The sequence below is a fragment of the Dermacentor albipictus genome, chromosome 2, assembly GCF_038994185.2.
Source record: "Dermacentor albipictus isolate Rhodes 1998 colony chromosome 2, USDA_Dalb.pri_finalv2, whole genome shotgun sequence".
In the NCBI taxonomy this organism is placed as follows: Eukaryota; Metazoa; Arthropoda; class Arachnida; order Ixodida; family Ixodidae; genus Dermacentor; species Dermacentor albipictus.
Window position 1 is genome coordinate 92,757,610 of NC_091822.1, and position 20,205 is coordinate 92,777,814.

The window sequence follows — 20,205 nt, forward strand, 5'->3', positions numbered from 1 at the left end:
CATTCTGATATGATTTTATCTCCATAATGTTTAAGGAAATAGCGCCAACGCAGCATAAAAACAAGGCAGAGTAAATGAAAAGGAAGAAAGCAGATTAATGATGTAAGCACGAAAGCACGTTTTGATATATCTCTATGGATGTTTCACAATTTACGCACGTGAGCAGGTTGAAAGCATCGTCAGCGAATCACATCAGTACGTGCCCAACCTTGTGTGGCTCAGCCATATCGCGGTCGACCTTACGGCACAGAGCCAGCACGTCCTGGAGGTAAGAAACGTATGGTCCTGTGGACGTCTGGGCGCGGGCTGATAGTTTTTTCTTAGCGGTGCCCTTCCGCCCGGCGGGATGACGGAATTAGTCCCTGAGCTTCTGTTTGCGCGTGTCCCAGTGGCTAAGCTCTTCCTCGTGGTTGTCATACCACACCTTCGCTGTGCCTTGTAGGTTGATGGCCATGTTAGCCAACATAATATTCGGATCCCACTTGTTGCGGACACTTACAGGCTCATACGTGGCGATACAGTCTTCCACGTTTAGGTTGGTGCCGCAGAACGTTCCTGGGAGCAGGTTAAATTGGGAACAGCTTAATGATCCCGAGGGGACCAAAATAATCCTAAGCCACTGATTACGGCCTTTCTCATCATGTGATTCTAGTTCTAGCGCGTAAAACAGTAGTTTTATTTTTAATTGTGACTATGTACAAGTGGTGTACATGCCGCAATTCCGCTTGCTTTTCATTATAGACTAAGTAGATCCATCGTAATAGAAGCGCCCACGAGAATTGTGTTCATTGTGGCAACTGACTCGAATAAAAACAGGTATCGGGCAACAGCGCGCCCGGGCGGTGTTGCCTCTTCCTTTATGTTAATGACTCGATCCACAAATAAAAAATATAAATTACATATAAAAATAATAACAAATCTATGTCAACACTCGCTGCACCGTGGGGTGCGGTGAGCTACAGGGAAATGAAAATATCATCAACAGGAGTGCCCGCGCTCGGAAAACCAAGTGAGAAATGACACCAGAGCGTGCATTCAGTGACGTGCACTGAACTTCATGAAGTGAATAGGAAGAAAAAGAAGTGAAGTGTGGATAATTCAATGAACACGAAAGACGGACTCGCATTCCCTCGATTTTCGCACATGCCTGGAGTCCACCCTTTCTGCAATGGTTTTTTTTTTTTTTCGGGTGGTGGGCAGGTATAGTTTCACTCGCTTAAGCCTTCTTGAAGTGCTACTCGCGTTAGAGTCGTCGTGTTGGTTAGGTTTCGAGAAGATGAAAGAAGAAGAAATCTTGGCTAGCGCAAAGCGTTGGATATGCTCTACATTTTTATCTGCGTTGGATAACTCGAGTATTCGCAAACAACAATGGCCGTGGAGGAAATGCCGACCGCATGGAGCTCAACAGCTACTGAAGAGGTACTGTATCGGTTCCCCGTGGCGCAGCGAATATCGACGACGAAGGCATTCCGAAGTGCTGGCTAGATAACCAAAATTTTCTTAGCCTGTGTGTCTCTCGCATATTTTCAATGTGTCCGCAGAATCGTGTTGGTGGTGTTATAAGGATGAGTAAATGGTAGAAATATTCGACGGAGGGGTTAAGAGGAACCTTTAGCTCGCGCCCGACGCCGACGCGGCCTATTCAGATACATGTAAAATGCAAAAGTGCTTTCGTGAAATAGGCCCTGAACCGATTTGAATGAAAGTTGTTGCATTTAAAAGAGAAAGCTAAATTCTAGTGAATGTGGCAAGCGGAACTTCGATTTGGTGTCCGAATTTTGTTGAAAAATGTTTCAAGTTCGAAAAAATAAAAGCAACAAGTTAACAACGTAATAGCTGTGCATCCAGAATAGGCATCGTGGTTCTGTACACGGCATCCATTAGATCACTGAAAGCGGAAAATTCGACATCTCAGTTTACACCTTACGTGAATTCCTTGCGTTGTGTACAAGGGTTCTGCAAAAGCGGTATTTACATATTACTATTTTTTTTTAGATTCGTGCGTAACATATAAATTTTGTCCGCTTTATATGTACTATTAGATGAAATTCACAAAATTGGGATATCCTATCTCCTTGGGGAGTTACACAGTTGTAAACTTGATACTTCTGTTTTTCTGAAAATTTACTATTTTGCCAATTCTTGCTAAAACGTTGACGGCCTTAATCGAAAACTCGAAACCAACAGTCACTAGATTTGAAGTTTTTCTTTTAAATGCTAGAAATCTCGTCAAATTTGCTGCAGTGGTTGTGGAGAAATACGAATTCACCTTTTACATGTCAACTGGAGCATTGCGTTCTCGGTGGTTTACTTGACCAGCTCAAGGCTAGCGCACTGCTGGGTGTAGGGGTTGAGGGACGGACTTCGGGATGAAAACCAAAACTTGGGAGTATTTATTCTACATTATATACAGAGAGGTGAGCGACAAGTAACATTCGTACAGTCATTACGGGCCGGCAGCAACTCGGACGCTGCGGCCCGCGGCAAGAAGTTCGAGAGAGGTGAATCAGGGAATCCCAGAATGCTCAGGTCTCTCTGGAAGGCTTCTTATAAACCCTTCGAGCACTGTAAGTCACGTCATGTTTGACCAATGGGAGAGTCCGCTCCGATGACGCCACTTTCAGCCAATGGTAGGCGCCCGTGTCGCGGTGTCACACCTGGCGGCTCTCTGCGGTCTTGCCTCGCAGACTGGCAATGCACTTCTTACGAGGAGAAGGGGAGGGCTGCTCATGCTCCATTGTCCGAGGCCCACCTGCTAATCCCGGCGGCGCACGAACTTCTTGGCACGTGAACTTGTTGCCTTAAACTTGTTGGCTCGGCCGCTCCTCTGGAATGTGCTTTCCTGCTTCGGCATTCCTCAATTAGCTGTGCTGCGACTCGAAGTGGTTTGGGGAACTCGAAGTAATCGCAGGAAACAGCTCCATATCTAACAACTCGTCCTCGCCCCGGTTGTTCTGAATGGCCGGTGAACTCAATTCGCTGGCCATGAGGAACGCTGAAAGAAGCTGCAGGGTACTGGGGTCGAGCCTCGTTTGACAACCCTCGGGATCCTGGGCCCTGGAGAACATACGTCAAACAAACCAAACAACACAGCGCTGCACCACGCGTAAGCGCAGGCTCTTCACCCCTGACTCGCCAGGCTATTACTGAGTCAAAATCAACCCTGATCTTTTAGTTCCCCAATTTTGACAAAGCAGTTCCAACCACCCTTCCAAACAGCTATCCATTTCTCCTCGATTGCCGACAAGACCAGAGTACTATTGTTGTTGCAAAACAAAAGGGTCGTTGACGATGCAAACAACAAATGAAAACAGCCGAACATAACTTAAGTGGCCTAACTACACGAACAGCATGTTTCCAATCTATCGCAGTGGCGTACTTATCGCACGTATTGGTGCCACTGAACAATCTGGTCAACCTCACAAGTACGTAATCACAAGCGCACTAGCCTTGTGGTCACTAAACAAAACGTTGCGTTGTAGGCGAACTTGCGTTGTAGGCTACTTGCGTTGTAGGCAAACTTTTCATTTACGCTAACTCACGTTTCTTCCCTGAAAGTCCTACAGGACACGTGACGTAAACGAACAATTCAACTCGCGGGACTTACACACTCCGCAGAACTCTTAAAATGATGCGTCTTCTACTAACTCTTTCCACGCACGTTCACTAAAGAAGTCAGAATACGGCTGTCCTCAACACACACTAGCAACCCAGTCATAAATCTGCTTCCTTCCGTCCACACAGGACACGCGCGAATGGAACTAAGAACGCTTCTCCGTGCAAATCATGCACTCACTGAAAATTACGCGGTTAACCTTAGAAAAACCAAAAACACTTAAAAAGAAAGAAGGTTAAATAACTCACACGCGCGTTACGATAGGCCTCTCAACAATAACCTTGACCCTCAGGTTACTCACACACACAAAAAAAGCCTATCTACTTATTAATGACCATCTCGCGAGACTACATGTTTACATAAAACGCATCTTTCAAATCTCGGAGCTTTCTCAAACCAAAACATAAACAAAGCTCAAACTTTACACATTGAAAGAAATCCCAGTCTCAATTCGCGAAAACTTTCCGATGCTCAAAATAAAAAACAAAACAACATGCTTTACTTCTACGGGAGCTCTCCTGGCATCCCGTTCCAAGCATTTTCAACTGACTCATACTTTGAGTCTGACTCGAGGTGGGCGTGGTCTTAAAGCTACTCTGGCTGCCGAGAGACAACAAAAGGGCTGATTCACTATCAGCTCCCCCAAGACGTTACGGTCTCCAGCCAATTTGCGTCCCCGCGCCCCGCTTTCAACACGAACTCGATTGAGCGCGTCGCTACTCCCCACCTGGTCTCGTCCTACCACTTTGCGTTTCTTCGAACTGCACGCTGAGCTATGAAAAGAACTACGGAACGACGAGGAGTTTAACAGCCTCGTGCCCTTTGTCCGCGTCCGTGCAGAACATTCTTCGCGGTCCCCTTTTGACCGGTGGCTCGAACGTTTTCGATGCGTCAACATCGTCAGTGATGACCGCACCTTCTTCCTCGCGCCCTGCCCCTTCGGGTTTCTCGCCAACTTTGGCGGCGCTACAAAAGTTACCGTCTTTCGGTCTTTCACGCGCTTCTTTTTACGGCGCTTTCTCTTTGCATTCGCCTTCATGTCGCCTTCTCGTACCTCGTGCTGGCCGGTACACATTTCGTCGGCCCAGATCGGTCTCTTACCCGCACAGTCTGAGTGATTCTCACTTAAATCAACACTCTCTCTGCCTCGACTGGCGGACAGCTCAACCGACTCTGGAACAATGCAGCAGGCTTTACTCGAGTTAGACAACTCGCACTCTTGCGAACTGCCCTCTACTACATTGCCCAGCGCACGCTGTGCATCGGCACACAGCCCGTCGGTATCGATCGCTGTCTCACGCGCACAGTCCGAATGATTATTAACTGAACCATCCCTATCTAGGCTATCTAGACTGGCGGAGAGCCGCACCGATCCCTGAACAATGCAGTTGTTCTCTCGTGAGCTATGGAGCTCGCCACCCCGAGAACTGTTCTCAACTGCATCGTCCAGCTCGCACTTCACTTCTGCACGCACATCTGGCTCTACATGGGTGCTCGCGTCTGTCGCGTCAACAGTACCCTTTTTTTTCGCTAGCAACCTCGCTAACATTACCAGCGACGCACACGCTCGGTAACTGTCTCCACAGTCATCTGTTGGCACATCACCTCGTCGCTCTCACTACGGCCTTTAACGGCCTCTGTTGCCACTAAGGCATCGTTAGCAGCTAGCCCTCTCCCTTCACTTATGACTCGGCAGCTAATCTCACAGGCAGTACTCTTTTCGTCGGCTTCTGGCGAAACTCCGCTCGATGCTGCCTCATTCTTTCGCTCTGTACTACCTACAGAATTCTCAGACAGCCGTTGTCTCTGTGCCAATAACTGATCACAATGCTGTATCTCTTTGATCAGTGCTGCCTTCTCTCTCTCATACTTTTGTTCACGCTCAAGTTCGCGTTCATTCTCACGTCCGTGACGCTCACACCTAAGAGTAAGTTCTTGAAGCTCATGCTTCCGTTCATTCTCGCGTTCTTCACGCTGACGCTTACTCCTAAGTTCACGACGCTCTCGCAAACGTACACGACGCTCCCGCTCCCGTGGCTCCTGTATCACCTCCCAAGCATGCTCAATGCTTTTATCATCATTGCCACTATCATTAATCGCCTTTATGATAGCTGGCGTTTTCATCCGTTCGTCTGCCTCAACTCCCAAATCGTCGCACACCAACAAGTCTAACCTCTTCAACCTTCTAAGATCCATGGCAGCTGCCCCGACAGGTGGTTAAAACTGCTTTCCTTAATTAATTTGTGCAAACACACAATGCATCAAACTCCCGATTCCCAGAACTATCAAAATGAACACACAACATTTGAGTCTGGCGAATCATAAGGAAAAAAACCACGCGCTCAATTACGGTTGCAGCACCCTGCCATCCGGTTCGTTCGTCCGCTGTTCCCGGTTCCTCCGGACTCCCTGGGTCGAAGGCTCGCTCCTTCTTCGCTACTCCCAGTTTCTTCGGACCTCTTTCGACGAAGGCTCTCTCTTCTTCGCTCTTCCCGGTTCCTTAGGATCTCTCTCGACGAAGGTTCATCCGTAGCGCTGCCACCAGCTGATGCATTCGGAGACGATCCTACCGCTGCCAACCAGATGTAGGGGTTGAGGGACGGACTTCGGGATGAAAACCAAAACTTGGGAGTATTTATTCTACATTATATACAGAGAGGTGAGCGACAAGTAACATTCGTACAGTCATTACGGGCCGGCAGCAACTCGGACGCTGCGGCCCGCGGCAAGAAGTTCGAGAGAGGTGAATCAGGGAATCAGGGAATCAGGGAATCCCAGAATGCTCAGGTCTCTCTGGAAGGCTTCTTATAAACCCTTCGAGCACTGTAAGTCACGTCATGTTTGACCAATGCGAGAGTCCGCTCCGATGACGCCACTTTCAGCCAATGGTAGGCGCCCGTGTCGCGGTGTCACACCTGGCGGCTCTCTGCGATCTTGCCTCGCAGACTGGCAATGCACTTCTAACGAGGAGAAGGGGAGGGCTGCTCATGCTCCATTGTCCGAGGCCCACCTGCTAATCCCGGCGGCGCATGAACTTCTTGGCACGTGAACTTGTTGCCTTAAACTTGTTTGCTCGGCCGCTCCTCTGGAATGTGCTTTCCTGCTTCGGCATTTCTCAATTAGCTGTGCTGCGACTCGAAGTGGTTTGGGGAACAGCTACAACAGGAAACAGCTCCATATCTAACATGGGGTACCACTGGGTGCTGAGGAAGGGCAAAGTGTTCGTACTGATAGAGCACATATGCAAGCGCACGTTCTTCCACACCCTCAGCATGTACACACTCCGCAACGGGCGTCTGCTCGAAGTCATCGAGAGAGTCAAAGAGCTGGTCGAGGCGCGCTGCCATGCGGTCGAAAGCATAGCGAGCTGCCTGCAAAATGCTTTGCTGAACTTCTATTCCCAAATACGTGGGATAGTACTTAGGCGCCTGTCCCTGCGTGGAGCATTGGCGTACTGACAGCAGCAAAGGATGACAGCAGCAAAGGATGAAAAAGCAAACACGAGCAGGAGCGGGTTTGAAAGACGACGATAAGGAAGAGAGCGCGAGAACGAAAGCGGAGCAGAACAGTATGGCGAAAGCGTGAGTATAAAAGCGTAGTGCCACTTAAGACGGGCTCTGTGGCGACGACCGCTACGAGATAACGCAAGAATAGTGCTCCATCGTCTGTTCACCAATGACGCCGTCGATAAGGCATGCGGCGGGCGCGTCCACCGGTACCATATAAGAAAAGAAATCGCTGCATGAGCGTAGGTCTGTGTGCAGCGGCTGCTGTGAATCGCGCCGGCGTGTCACCCACGCGCTGTCTCTGGCGATCTCCCGATTAGCGCGGCAATCGTGCGACACTGCGCTCCGTTTGCACTGCGCCGTTTGAGACCGATTGTGCCTGCCAGCCAACATATTGCGAAATGACAAAACGTACAGTGTTGCGCTCGCATTTCGCTTCAGGCAGTATCGTAATCGAGGGTGAATTTCCTTTTTTTAAGTTGTCCTTCTCCTGTTGTCCGAATTGTAGACTCACCTGCATAGTGGCACACGAAAAAATGTTAGTGGCCTAGGGCGCAGGTGGCTTTTCTTTGGTTTGACAACTTCTGAGATCCTGTTGATAACGCAGGTTTATTAAGGCGAAAGCCTTTCTAGGTTAATCGTGAAGTTTGGGTAAGCAGACCTGACCGCCGGAGTGTCCAACGAAGCGTCATCACGCCATATGAAGACAGATTAAAGACGCATTAAAGAATGAAAAATGATTGATAATGACAGTTAGCGAATGATAACGTTATAACAGAAAATGGTAGAGGTTAACAACGACTAGTGATGACCAATAATGACTACTAATGACTTCTAATCACTACTAATAACTACGAAATGACCAATATGTCTAGCGATGGCTTGTAAGGACCACTATTGATTAAAAATGACTAAAAATGCTTACTAGTGAGCAGTATTGAATAGTAATGACTGAAATGAATTGTAACGGCTACTAATGACTACGAAAAGACAAGTATGCCTAACGAAGAATTGTAACGACTGCAATTATATAGGAATGACTAATAATGCTTCGTAATCACCAGAGTTACTAAAAATTATTGAAATGGTTTGTAATCACTAGTGATAACTAGGAAATGAGCAATATGCCTAAGGACTATTTCTAACGGCAACAATTCATCAAGAACCACCAAACATGCTTAGTAATGACGAGAAATGACTAATAATGACCGAAGGAAAACGCGGGGAATGCGGGAGGTGGAAATTCAATACGATGAACACCTTTCACCTTGTTTTCGTTTTGCTCATCATAATAATGACCGAAATCACTTGTAATGACTGGTAATGAGTACGATATGACCAACATGTTTAACGCTGGCTTTTAACGCCCACAATTGATTACAAATGACTCAAAATGCTTAGTAGTGGGCAGTTATAACTAAAAGAAAGAAGAGAAAGAGAAGAAAGAGGCGAAAGATAAGAGCAGGAACAGTAGGCTTTCGCCGTTCATTTCTTGAAATAGATCGTAAGAGACCATGTAATTTTTGTCCCAATTTATCAGGCATGTTTCCGGACATCGCGAATATCAGGACAAGAAACTGCATCCGACAGCGCTCACTGTTCTCACCTAGTTTACGTGATAGGCATTGGAAGAAGCAGCTCAGTTGTAAATTAGAGCTAAATTAATTCATCATTGTGAATCTTCCTTGCGCTGCACTTTTGGGAAGAAATTGTTCTTTCACGGGCCGTTTTTTTTTCAGTCCTATGTGATCGAGGAGCCTGGCTTCGACCAAAACGTGCCTGTACAATTTTCGGAAAACAGAACCGAAGAGTGGAACGGCTCGAATTATCGACAATGGAACGTACTGACGTGGATCTGCGTGGACGGCGTGATCGCGGTAATAGCCACTACCATGATCATGGCTATGCTTCTCGCCTTCACTTGGATACAATGGGAGGTAGAATCCACGGTGAGAGCGTGGAATGCATGGAGCACCTCCCACAAGAAGAAACACCGATTCCTATTGGGAGACGTTAGCGGTACCGTCAAGACGATGTAATTTTGCGTAAAGATGGGACGTAATCGCGTAATCTATCGACTGCTTTTTCAAACATCATTAGGAGTAACTACTACGGATGTGAACCCTTCAATCAGTTTTGTTTCAAGCATGCAGAAGCCTACGAAGCAATTATCACGTGTCAGGATGAGGACATAGTAAAGTTAAATCACGCCAAGTCATCAGAATCAGAATGACCTTCACGCACCCAAAATGAAGCAGGCGGGTCATAATGCGAGCAGCCTGCGCTAATGTTGCTTATACAAAACTCTAGACAATTTCAAAATCACTGGACTTAAGTCGGAAAGACGGCATTCATTTTCTGCACGAACATAGGTAATAACTAATGATTTTCAGAATCCCCTGAAATATTTGTTGAAACAGGTTAAATTTACTTTTAATGAAGAAGTAGGGCAGGCGGACTCCAATTGACATTGCTGCAGGTACGGCTTTTATCTAATTTTGTTTATAATATGGGCCACAAGATATATAAGAGACCGAATTGCTCCAAGCGGGAAGGAATCGTCAATTGAAATGAGGAGCGCTGCTCAAAAACGGGAATTCATTACACCTGGTTATACATTGTATAGCAATTGGAAGCACGTTCCTATTTTGCTCAGTGCATACCTACAAAACAAGAGTTTGTAATTCCAGAAAGCTGTCAGAACAAGACCTCGGAAATTATTTCTGAATACCAAGTTTGTCTCTTACACATGCGGATATTTCGCTGATGTATCTGAGCGATGAACGTCAAGCCGGACAAATTTAAAGGCTATGAATGGAGACTGTTCTATATCGGCCTTCGTTGCATCGCAGAACCGTGCTTAAATCTACGGTTCTGTACGTTGTACATTAATGTACGTTGATGACGCTGTTGTTACCCTTGCTGTTTAGCAGTACTGTTGATGGCAAGCTATGCGCGTGCGATGGACTGTTGTATGAAAATGCCGTTTTGTTTTGTGGCTTCTCTTGCAATAAACTGAGCATTGTTACGTACAGGCTATAACACACAGCTGCGAGCACGTACCCAGGGTGGAGGGGAGGGGGGGTCCGTCCTTCTACTCCTCCCCCAAATAAACCATAGGCTGCGTACCCGCCCCTTGCCCACCCACGCAACCACCACTGACACACATTCCTAAAGCGCCAATAAATCAATCTATTCGGCGGTCAACATATTGCTGCCTTTCACAGCGAAATCTGTATATGACTAACCTTCAGTAGTGTTTTGGGCGTCCGTGAACAGAAAAAATCATCATGTGGGTCGATCCTGCTGATAGCGCAGAAAGCATCGTGATCTCAATGGCACATACACCTGTGGGCTCGGGAACCTGTAACACGCCCTTCGAGATCTTCGGGATCGGCCCACGCATGTGGATTGCTTAACGCCTGCTTCACCTGTGCTGGGGGTCGGCCCGGCATTGCACTACCGTGGGGATCGGCCCACGTTTGGGGAGGTTTCGGCTTACCACACTTACGACACGAAAGTTTCCTTCTACGGTAGAGGCATACAGCTTCGCTGTAAAAAGAAACTCAATTGGGAAGGAGAAACATTGGTGGTAGTGAGTTTCGGGCCTACGACCACACGCTCACAAAGCGAATGCCTTACCCACTGGGCCAAACCAGCGCATCATAGATAACGGCCCTGTGCACTCTGCTTTATCACATCATGGTACTGGGACCGAAATTTCCATTACCAAGCCTAGCTTGCTGAATAAAGTAACGTCAAAATCACCGCAGCTTACTCAAGAGCATCCCCATAAATTCTATGGCAGCAAGACAAGGTAGCATGACGTCACGGATGGAAGCGCACCGGCCTTGTGGTATGTAGGAGGCGTTGGCCAAGCGTCTCAACGCGTTCGCTTGCCCGCGAGCAATTCATTACTCGAAGGCCCGCTCAGCAGCGTTCAATTGGACAATATTGCTTTCGCGTTCACAGCTTAGAAGCAGTGCTTAGGTGTGCTCGTATCTTTTATAGCCTTCTCCAACGGACTGGAAGCTACACAGCGGAGATGCCAAACGGTCAGAGCGCACACCATAAGTCGAATGTCGCGGCGAGGAAAGGCTCGCCGGGGCACCGCGCGGCGGCCTCGGTAGACTACGCTACCCAGCGCAGCGCCTCCATCTCGTAGGCAACGCACAACTGACGCAGCTACGCGTAGTGAAAACATTCAGTGAAAATTGAATTCAGTGAATTCAGCGCAGTGAAAAGTGAAACGATTCTTCTGACTATAAGAAATGGTAGACATTTAGCTCAAAATTATCGATTATATATTGCTTAGGACACTCCCGCGATCACTAAATCAATCAACAGCGTTGGTGGGTCCAGCTGCTTTCAATAACGCAGCATGAAGGCGTTCTGGAAGCCATAGCAAGCGATTTAGTGGTTTCTTTTCACAGGATTCTGAATTTTCGAATGTTTGCAAGCGCAGTAACAATTTAGCTAACATGGTCACAGCAACCTCTAAGCGACTGATCGGTAACGTTTTCTGAGAATGGGGCAAAAGTGTTTTAGGGCCCCTTTAAAACGCTCCGTGGGATGGGAAATTATGAGTGTAGAGCCTCAGAAGGAGCGTAGGTTTCTTTTTAAATTATTATGCGTTTCAATTTTAACACACGCTTTTCATTCATAATCAAAAACAGGATCCACGTTCTTGTGTTTTTGCTGTTTATCGGTGGACCACAGTAGGTGCGTAGTGATTTACGTTACAGCAAGTTGACCCTGGCGCGAGGACTGATAACATCGTCATGTTCTTTTCTGCTTTTACCAGAGCACGGAAAACCTGGACTCAGAAAACGCAGAGAACGCTCTCGTACCTCCGGAAGCACCCGTCCAAATAACTTTCCCGCCGGTAGTCGCAACCAAACAGCATCCTACAACGCCATTAGTCCCAACCGAAGGGCCACCTACAACGCCATTAGTCCCAACCGAAGGGCCACCTACAACGCCTGTAGTCACAACCAAAGAGCCAGTTACAACGCCAGTGATCGTTGCCAAGCGGACTTTGCCTACAGTGGAAACTACACCTGCCGTGGCGGTAGTTGCACCGTCCAGCGCCAGCAAGAGTACCGACTGCGGCACAACCGACTGTCACTTCGTGGCACAGTGGCTGCGGACGAAACTGGATTTCAACGAGGACCCATGCAAAGACTTCAGCCGTTTTGTATGCGGCACATACAAGGGACCGGGGAGCAATCCGTTCAATCAGGTAGCTTCCAGTACTTTTCTAATGCGATAGCAATTCTATGGACACTCCCCCCTAAACTCCGCCGCCGTCGGCGTTTCCGTGGCGTTCCGCAAAAATTCCAAGTGTGGTGCCACCGCGGCCGTGCGCCGTAGCTTGCGAGGGTGAGTCGACGAGTGTGGTGACTTGATACTGCGGCGCTCTCTCGCGCGCGCCCGGGAGGAAGGAGAAGAGGGTGCGCGCCGCCCTCCGACACGCACAAGGGATGGGGAGGGGTGGGAGACGCCGAGATATGCGCGGGTGAGAAGACCAGGACGAAGGGTACAAGTCGACGCGCATCTCTTCATTGGCTGCGACGGGGGAGCGCGGCTGTGCGCCTTCTTTTTTAGTAATTTGCAGTGGGTTCGCAGGTTAGAGGACCCGAAATAAAGGATGGCTTCGTGCACGCGGCGCTCTAGCACCCGCCAAGTTCGCATTGAAGCATGAGGCGGCCCGAAGGGTAATTTTCTCAGCCCGGCTGCCGCTCTTGATGGTGCCAGTCTTCTGACAGTGAGTGTTCGCGGTGATTGAGTGAGGTGTTCATTTTCCTCTGTGCGCGCGTTACAACCTGCCTCTTAATTTAGTTAGCGAAGGTGTAAAAAGTAGGTCGGCGGGATTCCGTATTACCGATTTGCCGGGATTTAGTTAGTAAGCTATTATATTCATATTTTTTTGCAGAAGATAAATATATTATTCCAACTTCGTATAACTCTTTAATGATCAGCTAAAACAGCCCTTACGGATTTTTACCAGTTACCCAGGTCATGAGCTAAGTGGCGTGTTATTCCTAAAGAAATGGAGTGCGCCTGAAAGAGCAAATTTTTCGCGTCCTTTTTGTTCCCGGCAATGCAAAATACATTCTGGCGTTTCACGTGCGAGGACCTCTACATGATTTCAACGCACGCCGTTTTGAGGGATCGCAACATAATTTTGAGCACCTGGGTTTCTTTTAACGTTCGTCTCAATCTAAGTATACCAGTGTTTTTGCATTTCGCTACCATATAAGTGGTTGCGGCTACCGGGATGGAACCTGCGACGTGCACCTTCGCAGCGTAACGCGCCAGTCACTAGGTTACCGAGTTGGGCCTCCATTTGCTTCCAGGTCAAGATGACCATGAAAAACATGACAATATCAGCCGCCTACGCCACCAAAGTCCCCGCCAAAAATCAGTCTTCATGGCAGAAAGCAGCTGGCATGTTCCAGGCCTGCCTTTCTTTGGGTCAGTCCAATCGGTCTGAAGTAAGTGTGATGTTTGAATTCTTAAGTAGGAAGTTACATGCTTGAGCCATATTACGGAAGCTTAATTTTGTCCGAAAACCTTAGATCGTAGTTCATAGTTTTGGGAGAATAACCACATTTCATGTAATTTTTTTCAACGTTGTTTCCGCTTTTCGTGCAAAAAGAGAATATTAGCTGCATAGAAGTTTTAATTTTTTCTCCGGACACAGGTTTAAACGTCGTATAAGACATGCTTTCCTTTTTTAGGTGTTCTTGGTGTATGTTACTGTTGTTATGAAACTTGAGCTGTTTTTTGACATGCTAATATTATTGTGCGCGTAGCCCTCTGGAAAGAATAAGGTCCCGGCATCGCAACAATCTGTTTCTTTTCCAGAAACAATCAAGTCCCGGTATCGTAAACATCTGTTTGTTTTTTCCCACACTAATTTCCTATATCTCAATAATAATGTTTCGAACCTGACGAAAGCATGAATCTTGTTGACAGGCGGAAACAACAAGACCACGAAATGCAGAACTGTTTGTAGAATGTGGCCCTTGCCGCCAAAAATTAAAGGGACCGAGCTCTGCCTTCTTGTCATTTTTTGTCTTCTTTACCGCAACACTACACCGTTGGTGTTGGAGGAGGCTATGATGGGGCAGAAGAGGCTGGCACGCAGGGCTTTCAACGAGTGTATTCAACAGCGTACAGTTCTGTTTCAACCGACGAGGCATCCGCGTCGTCGGAGCGATCTCATAGGTTACATCGAAAAGCTATCTCATGATCTTTTACGTTGCCAAATGAGGCAACAAAAGTTTTTCGCATAAAGCAGCACGTCGAGATGGTGGCCAGAGGAGCAGGTAGAAACCAGGTGAAAAATCTATGCCCGTGAGAATCAGAGAAAACTGCACAAGAAAGTGAGAAGCCATTGGCATTACGAGGACAAGTTATGTGGAAAAGTGACATTCGGCAGTACCACCATGTCCGGACATTGCAGCTTTGGCCATCTGTCTTCTCTCATGATGTACTCAAAAGTGGCCCGTACTTTACATAATCCAAAGAGTATAACTTCGAACTGTATAACACCATCGCGTGTTATAAGTGCGGTCTTTTCTCTGTCCATATCATCGATGGCAACCTTCCAGTATCGAAGGTCAATAGAGGAGAATTAGCTGGCACCGTAGAAACAGTCAGGGGCGTTATCGATTCGTGGCAGCAGTAGCTGTCTTTTTTAGTGAATTGGTTCAGATGGCGGTAATCCGTACCGAAGCACCATGTCCCCGCCTTCTTCTTAACCAACATAACCGGTGGCGCCCACGAACTCGATGAAGGCTCAATGATGTTTTATGGAGCATCTTGTTAACCTCAGTTTCAATTACCTGGTGTTCCGATAGAAAGGCTCGATATGGCCTGCGGGGAATAGGAGCACCAGTGCCAGTATTAATACCATGCTTGACAGCAAGCATCTGGCGTTAGGCGCGATTGTCGAAGTCTCAAACATGCCTCTTGGAAAAGAAGAGATGGTGGAGGTATTCGGCTGGTGAAGGTAAAAGGTCCGTCGCAGTGAATTTCAGAATCTTGGGATCAGCGCGAAATGTAGACTTTGTCGAACTGGTAGGCTCACGCGAAGCGTCGGGTGAGAAAGCCGCCACATGAAGGTAATATAAAAGCTTAAGTTGGGCGAAGCTAACCCCTTGCTTGCTTAAACCGCTTGTCTGCTTGCTTAAACCGAAGTTTACGACAAGGACGCAACTGTGGTTATCCGTGATAGTGAGAAATATGTGCTGTACGATGACATCATACCACAGCGTGATGTCGGGCAGCGGAGTGATGAGATACTCTCGATCAGGAACGGGCGGGGAAGATGAGAGTTCGATATATCATTATGAGTTGGGCAGCAGTTGAACGAACTTCATGGGGCTTAAGCGGCTGGGGCTTGCATCATAAATATCCGAAAGAATAGGCAGTTCTAGGTGAGGATGCTGGCGGAGCAATCAATAAGGGCCAAATGCGCTGAGAGGAACTTAAGGCCAAGAATTAAGTCTTGCGGGCAACGGGCAATCACGGCAAAAAGAACATCAGTGTAGCGGCCAGCGATGCTGACGAGAGCTGCACACATGCCCATGACAGGAAGGGTGCCGCCATCGGCAACGCGGACGAGGCGTGTTGGTGCAGGAGTAAAAAGCTTTTTAATTTGTCCTCGGAAGGCAGAGCTCATAAAGGAGAGGTGGGCGCCTATGTCATTCAGTGCAGTGACAGCAGTACCGTTAACGTCAACTTCAAGAAAATTTTGGTTCGTGGGAAAAGTGAGCAGAGAGTTTTAGGGCATGGTCAATATCGCAGCTGCACGTCCAGAAGCTGCAGTTTCTAGTTTTCCGGTCTGGTGTGGGGGAGAAAAGACGGCGACGAGAAGCGACGTGCCTGAAGCGATGGGGACTGACATTGTGGTGGTGAAGGCGATTGGCCATAGCGAAGATTCAGAGGAAGTGCTTCAGCGGCAGTACGATACTGGCGAGAAGCACAGAAAGGTGTAGGTGCAGAGTTACAGAAGCCTGCACTGTTGTAGGTTGGAGACGAAGTTGGCCATATCACACGCAGTGGCGAGTGATGTGGCCAACGCTGAAGCACATTGGCCATATCACACGCAGCTTGATTTCAAATTCCTCTCAGGCTACTGCCTGAACCATAGCGACAGTGGGTGGGGACGGATCCGTGGGCGTCGCTCAGTAGGATGGCGAAAAGGTTGCCTCGGCGAATGACGTAGCAGCGGTATTCGGCAGGCGCACGATGACGGGTGTGGTACACCGGCTCTTCTCTTGTTGGAAGCGGTGGCATTCTTTGATGATGTAAATTGTACAGACGTTGCCAAAAACGAGCAAGTTGATAGCGTCGTCTGCGGTACCCTTATCCATATATGCACCACTTTGTTTCAGGCACCTTGTCGCCAGCTTTGTGGCAAAGAGCCAGCACATGTGGTATGCACGTGGCATAGGGTTCTTGGGGGCTCTCAGCCTGGGTAGCAAGGGCCTTTCTTGCTGCGACCGTGCGCCCGAAGGGGTCGCCGAACAGTTCACGAAATTTCTTTAAAATGTCCCAGCTTCTTAATTCGTCTTAGTGTGTTCGGTACCAGACGCGTGGGCTGCCGATCAGGTAAAAAGCGGCATCAGGTAAAAAGCGGCATGATCGTGGCATCCCAATTGTCATTGCTGCATACGCGCTCGTAAAGGTTGACCCACTATTAGACGTCGGTGCCGTCCGAGCCGGAAAAGAGGCCAGGGTCGCGAGCATGGGAAAGCTGAGTCGTAGCTGACGCCGGTGGGGGCTCATCACCAGGGGACATGATAGCGATTTCGATATAGTGACCACTGCGGTTCTCCGTGATGAGGACAGGGATCGCAAACCTCTACCAAACTTTTACCTGTGGAAAGACACACACAAGAGAGACTATTTACAATGTAATTACAAGAGCAGCGCTGCCAGAGAGATGGATGGAAACCATTTCGTGCCAAGCCCAGGTGTTCGTCTTCGTATTCATTTCCGCTATGTCTCTTTAGCGTCTGTTACATCGCAACAATATCTCAAGATGCCACGTTTTGACCGATGGTGAACTTTTTACCTTACCCTACCCTGATAGAGGGCCGCTTCTTGTGGTCATCTTTTGCAGCGAACTGTAAGTGCACTAAAAGGCTATGAGTTGATGAAAAAATACTCCGGACCATCAACTCAGCCAAGCGCATCATCGATGGCAGCTAAGGGATATGGGTCGTTCCTGGTAACCTTTCTTCAGATGGCTGTATTTGACGCAATATCAGCTTTGTTTGTTCTTCTTCTTTACGAGGATGATCGATAAGATAATCGGACAAGCCGAAGGTAGGTTCTTTGTAAATTCGTTCTGCAAAAGGTTCCTCTCCGCTGCAGACACGCAGTACGGGCGTCGATGGGTGAGGAGGGGATCAGCAGTGTTCATGCAATGAGTGAACGGTGGTTGTCGGGCCAAGAGAAGGCTCATTAAAATAAAAAGTATTGAGTATTTCAATGAGTCGCTGATGAAAGCCTTCAATTTGGGTAGGGGTAAGGTCGGCAGCGCTGATAATGTCAATCGTGCGACAAGACTAGCGTGATAGCAACAGACTAGCACGGTGAGAACACAACGGTGGTTTCGCGGCTGGTTTGGGCGATCGCGCGGTGCACGTGTGAATGACGCGATCCCCAAAAGCTTCAACAGTGCGAACGGTGCAGAGTGCGTGAGGTGTGCGCAATTTCTGAGTCTTTGACGGATGGCAGCGCATTGTAGAGGCAACGATGCTCTGGTGTCGGGCAGGGAATTAGCCGGAATGCCAATCGCACAAACGCGTAACAGGTTTGAATGCGTAGGCAGAGCTGGCAAAGCATTTTCAGGCCGGCTTGATTATGCAGCGTTAGCTCGTATTTTCATCACTTGGTGCAGAATTTCGAATATTTTTCCTCGAATATAGGTATAATGTACATAAAGGAATGAAAACGTGACAAGTCAATCCAGAACGGCTTGCTCTTGCCACCATGGTTAACGAATTTTACTGTGGCTTTTACGTCATTTGCGAATACGCATGTGCGTACGAGTTGTCTTACAGGGTATTGGTGTCGATGCCGTTGCTCTAATAAAGCCGCAAGAAAGCTTTTCTTATGTGTCATGATGCCATAAGCCTAGTACAACCCTTTCTATTTTCTCGTCACAGGCAGAGCGGCTGTAGAGCGGCTATTACAGGCTATAGCTCTATATAGGAAGAGCAACGTGTGGAAGTTCGGTCCTGCTTGATCGCCGACCTGTGATAGGTCACATGCTGCCATATATATCAATGCATTAGGGTGACCTGAAGAGGATGTGTGATTGAATTCTTTGGGTGGTTGTAACTGCGGTTGTCGATCTGATACGCTTTTAAGGAATTCGGCAAAATTAGTGCGAGCCCGACCACTTCTGACCTAGTTACATCGCAGTCATATATTGGACTGTCGCTGTCGTGACAGCCAATCAGCACTCATTTATTAGTTGGCTCAATTTCAATCAATAAGAAGTTGATATCTCTAAACCTCGCACTCGCCTCCCTGGGTACCTACTTTTCTTCTCGGCGGAAGGCCAACATCTATTTTCGTAAAACGATGGTAGTAGGCAACTCAAGTATACACCTTCATCGAGTTCCGTTGAGAAAGGCCCAAAGGATGGTTTCTTATGATGTAAGAAGGGACCAGTTGGACCCAACGAAACAAGCAGAGATAACTCAGTGGGACCCCGAACACTAGTAATTTCTTTTACGGGAGGATTTGCCGCATAGCGGGAATAGGCGGCGTAGTGAAATATCGTGAAAGAAAATACAAGGTTGTCACACTGCATCGAGCAGGAAGTAAAGCAATGTCTCTGAAAATGCATTGTCTTGTCTAGAGTACAGAAACACTTTGCAGCGCGCTATGCCTCCAACATCTCAAGGCAGTCGCTAGAAGCAGACAGAAAGCGACCTCTTAGAAAGTGGCTCAGCCATGACCTGTGAGTTATAGCTTGCAAAAGATTTGGTAGTGTCATGCGAAGGAGCAAAGCACCGACTGCGATAGCAAGGTTTAGCGTTGCGATTGAACTCTTTGGATGATGTTTTAACTATACAAGGGTCCTACTAATGCGGATGCTACATACTTGGGTGCGCGAACGTTTCTGCTACCTTTAATAGCTTTTACACGCCGTGTGACGCCTGTAATGAACTCACACAGGCGCAAGTAGAATTCCCGTAAGCAGCCGCGCCATAACACTACATCACTTTCGTATTTGAGAACGGATATTCTTTTGCACTTTAATATTTATTAGTCTCAAAAGATTGAAAATAAAGGCGTGGTGCCATGAATGGTACCTGCTATGACATAATTTTCTTTGCTGCCATTAATAAATTTCTGAGCATTACTTTAGCCAGGAATGTAATACCTGGCTTGCGCAACTTTGACGATTAAATAGTATAGCAATCTTTGCATACACCGCACGCTATAAACATGCAGCTTACACAAAGCCAAATCTGTGCGGAGCACCACGGCAACGCCGACGCGTATGACGAAAATTGACTTGTAGTATTCATATATCTGCTCTCACAATAACATAGGAGCTGGCTCTTGGGAGCTCATAAGTGAAGGCCACGTTAGTTTTCCTGCCACGAAAGCGGGCTACAAAGATTCAATAGGTAAAACAATTCGTGGTGTGAGAATAACTTTTAACGCTGATTTCGGCTCCTGTTATGAAAACAAAATAGCACCTTAAATTCCACATTTAGCGCACTATAGCTCGTATTTCTGTGTCGGGTCATTCTATTTCAGTGTCGGGTCATTACGCGCGTCATCGCTATTTGCGCCTTCTTAAGTGAACATGATCGCCATAACCTGAGATGTGCTAAATGATGCCATCTTTGCATCGTAGCTATTTGAATGCATATGACGCGGGAAGAAAATACACATTCGATAATTGGAAGGGGTGCTTCCACGTATGGCCGAAAAAGTCTTCCAACTTTGACGGTCATGTTAAGGCGTTTCGCTAATCTCGCAGTCTCGCACTCCCATGTAAACGCGCCAATTACGATTTCAATGAGAACGTGGCAATGG

General features: G+C 47.6%; 1 protein-coding gene across 6 annotated transcripts in view; it reads left to right on the top strand.

The window, feature by feature from the left end:
• The first annotated feature begins 1,275 nt into the window (after positions 1–1,275).
• LOC135902757 (uncharacterized) overlaps positions 1,276–20,205 on the top strand; it is an 80,214-nt gene continuing 61,284 nt past the window's right edge. For 5 of the 6 annotated variants that reach the window (XM_065432981.1, XM_070532983.1, XM_065432978.1 and 2 more), the window contains exons 1-4: positions 1,276–1,419; positions 8,862–9,071; positions 11,927–12,364; positions 13,482–13,619. In XM_065432981.1, the coding sequence (XP_065289053.1) occupies positions 1,369–1,419; positions 8,862–9,071; positions 11,927–12,364; positions 13,482–13,619 (837 nt within the window). In that variant the 5' untranslated portion in view covers positions 1,276–1,368. The remainder of the gene's footprint in view (positions 1,420–8,861; positions 9,072–11,926; positions 12,365–13,481; positions 13,620–20,205) is intronic. The other variant, XM_065432982.1, reaches the window with a different exon arrangement.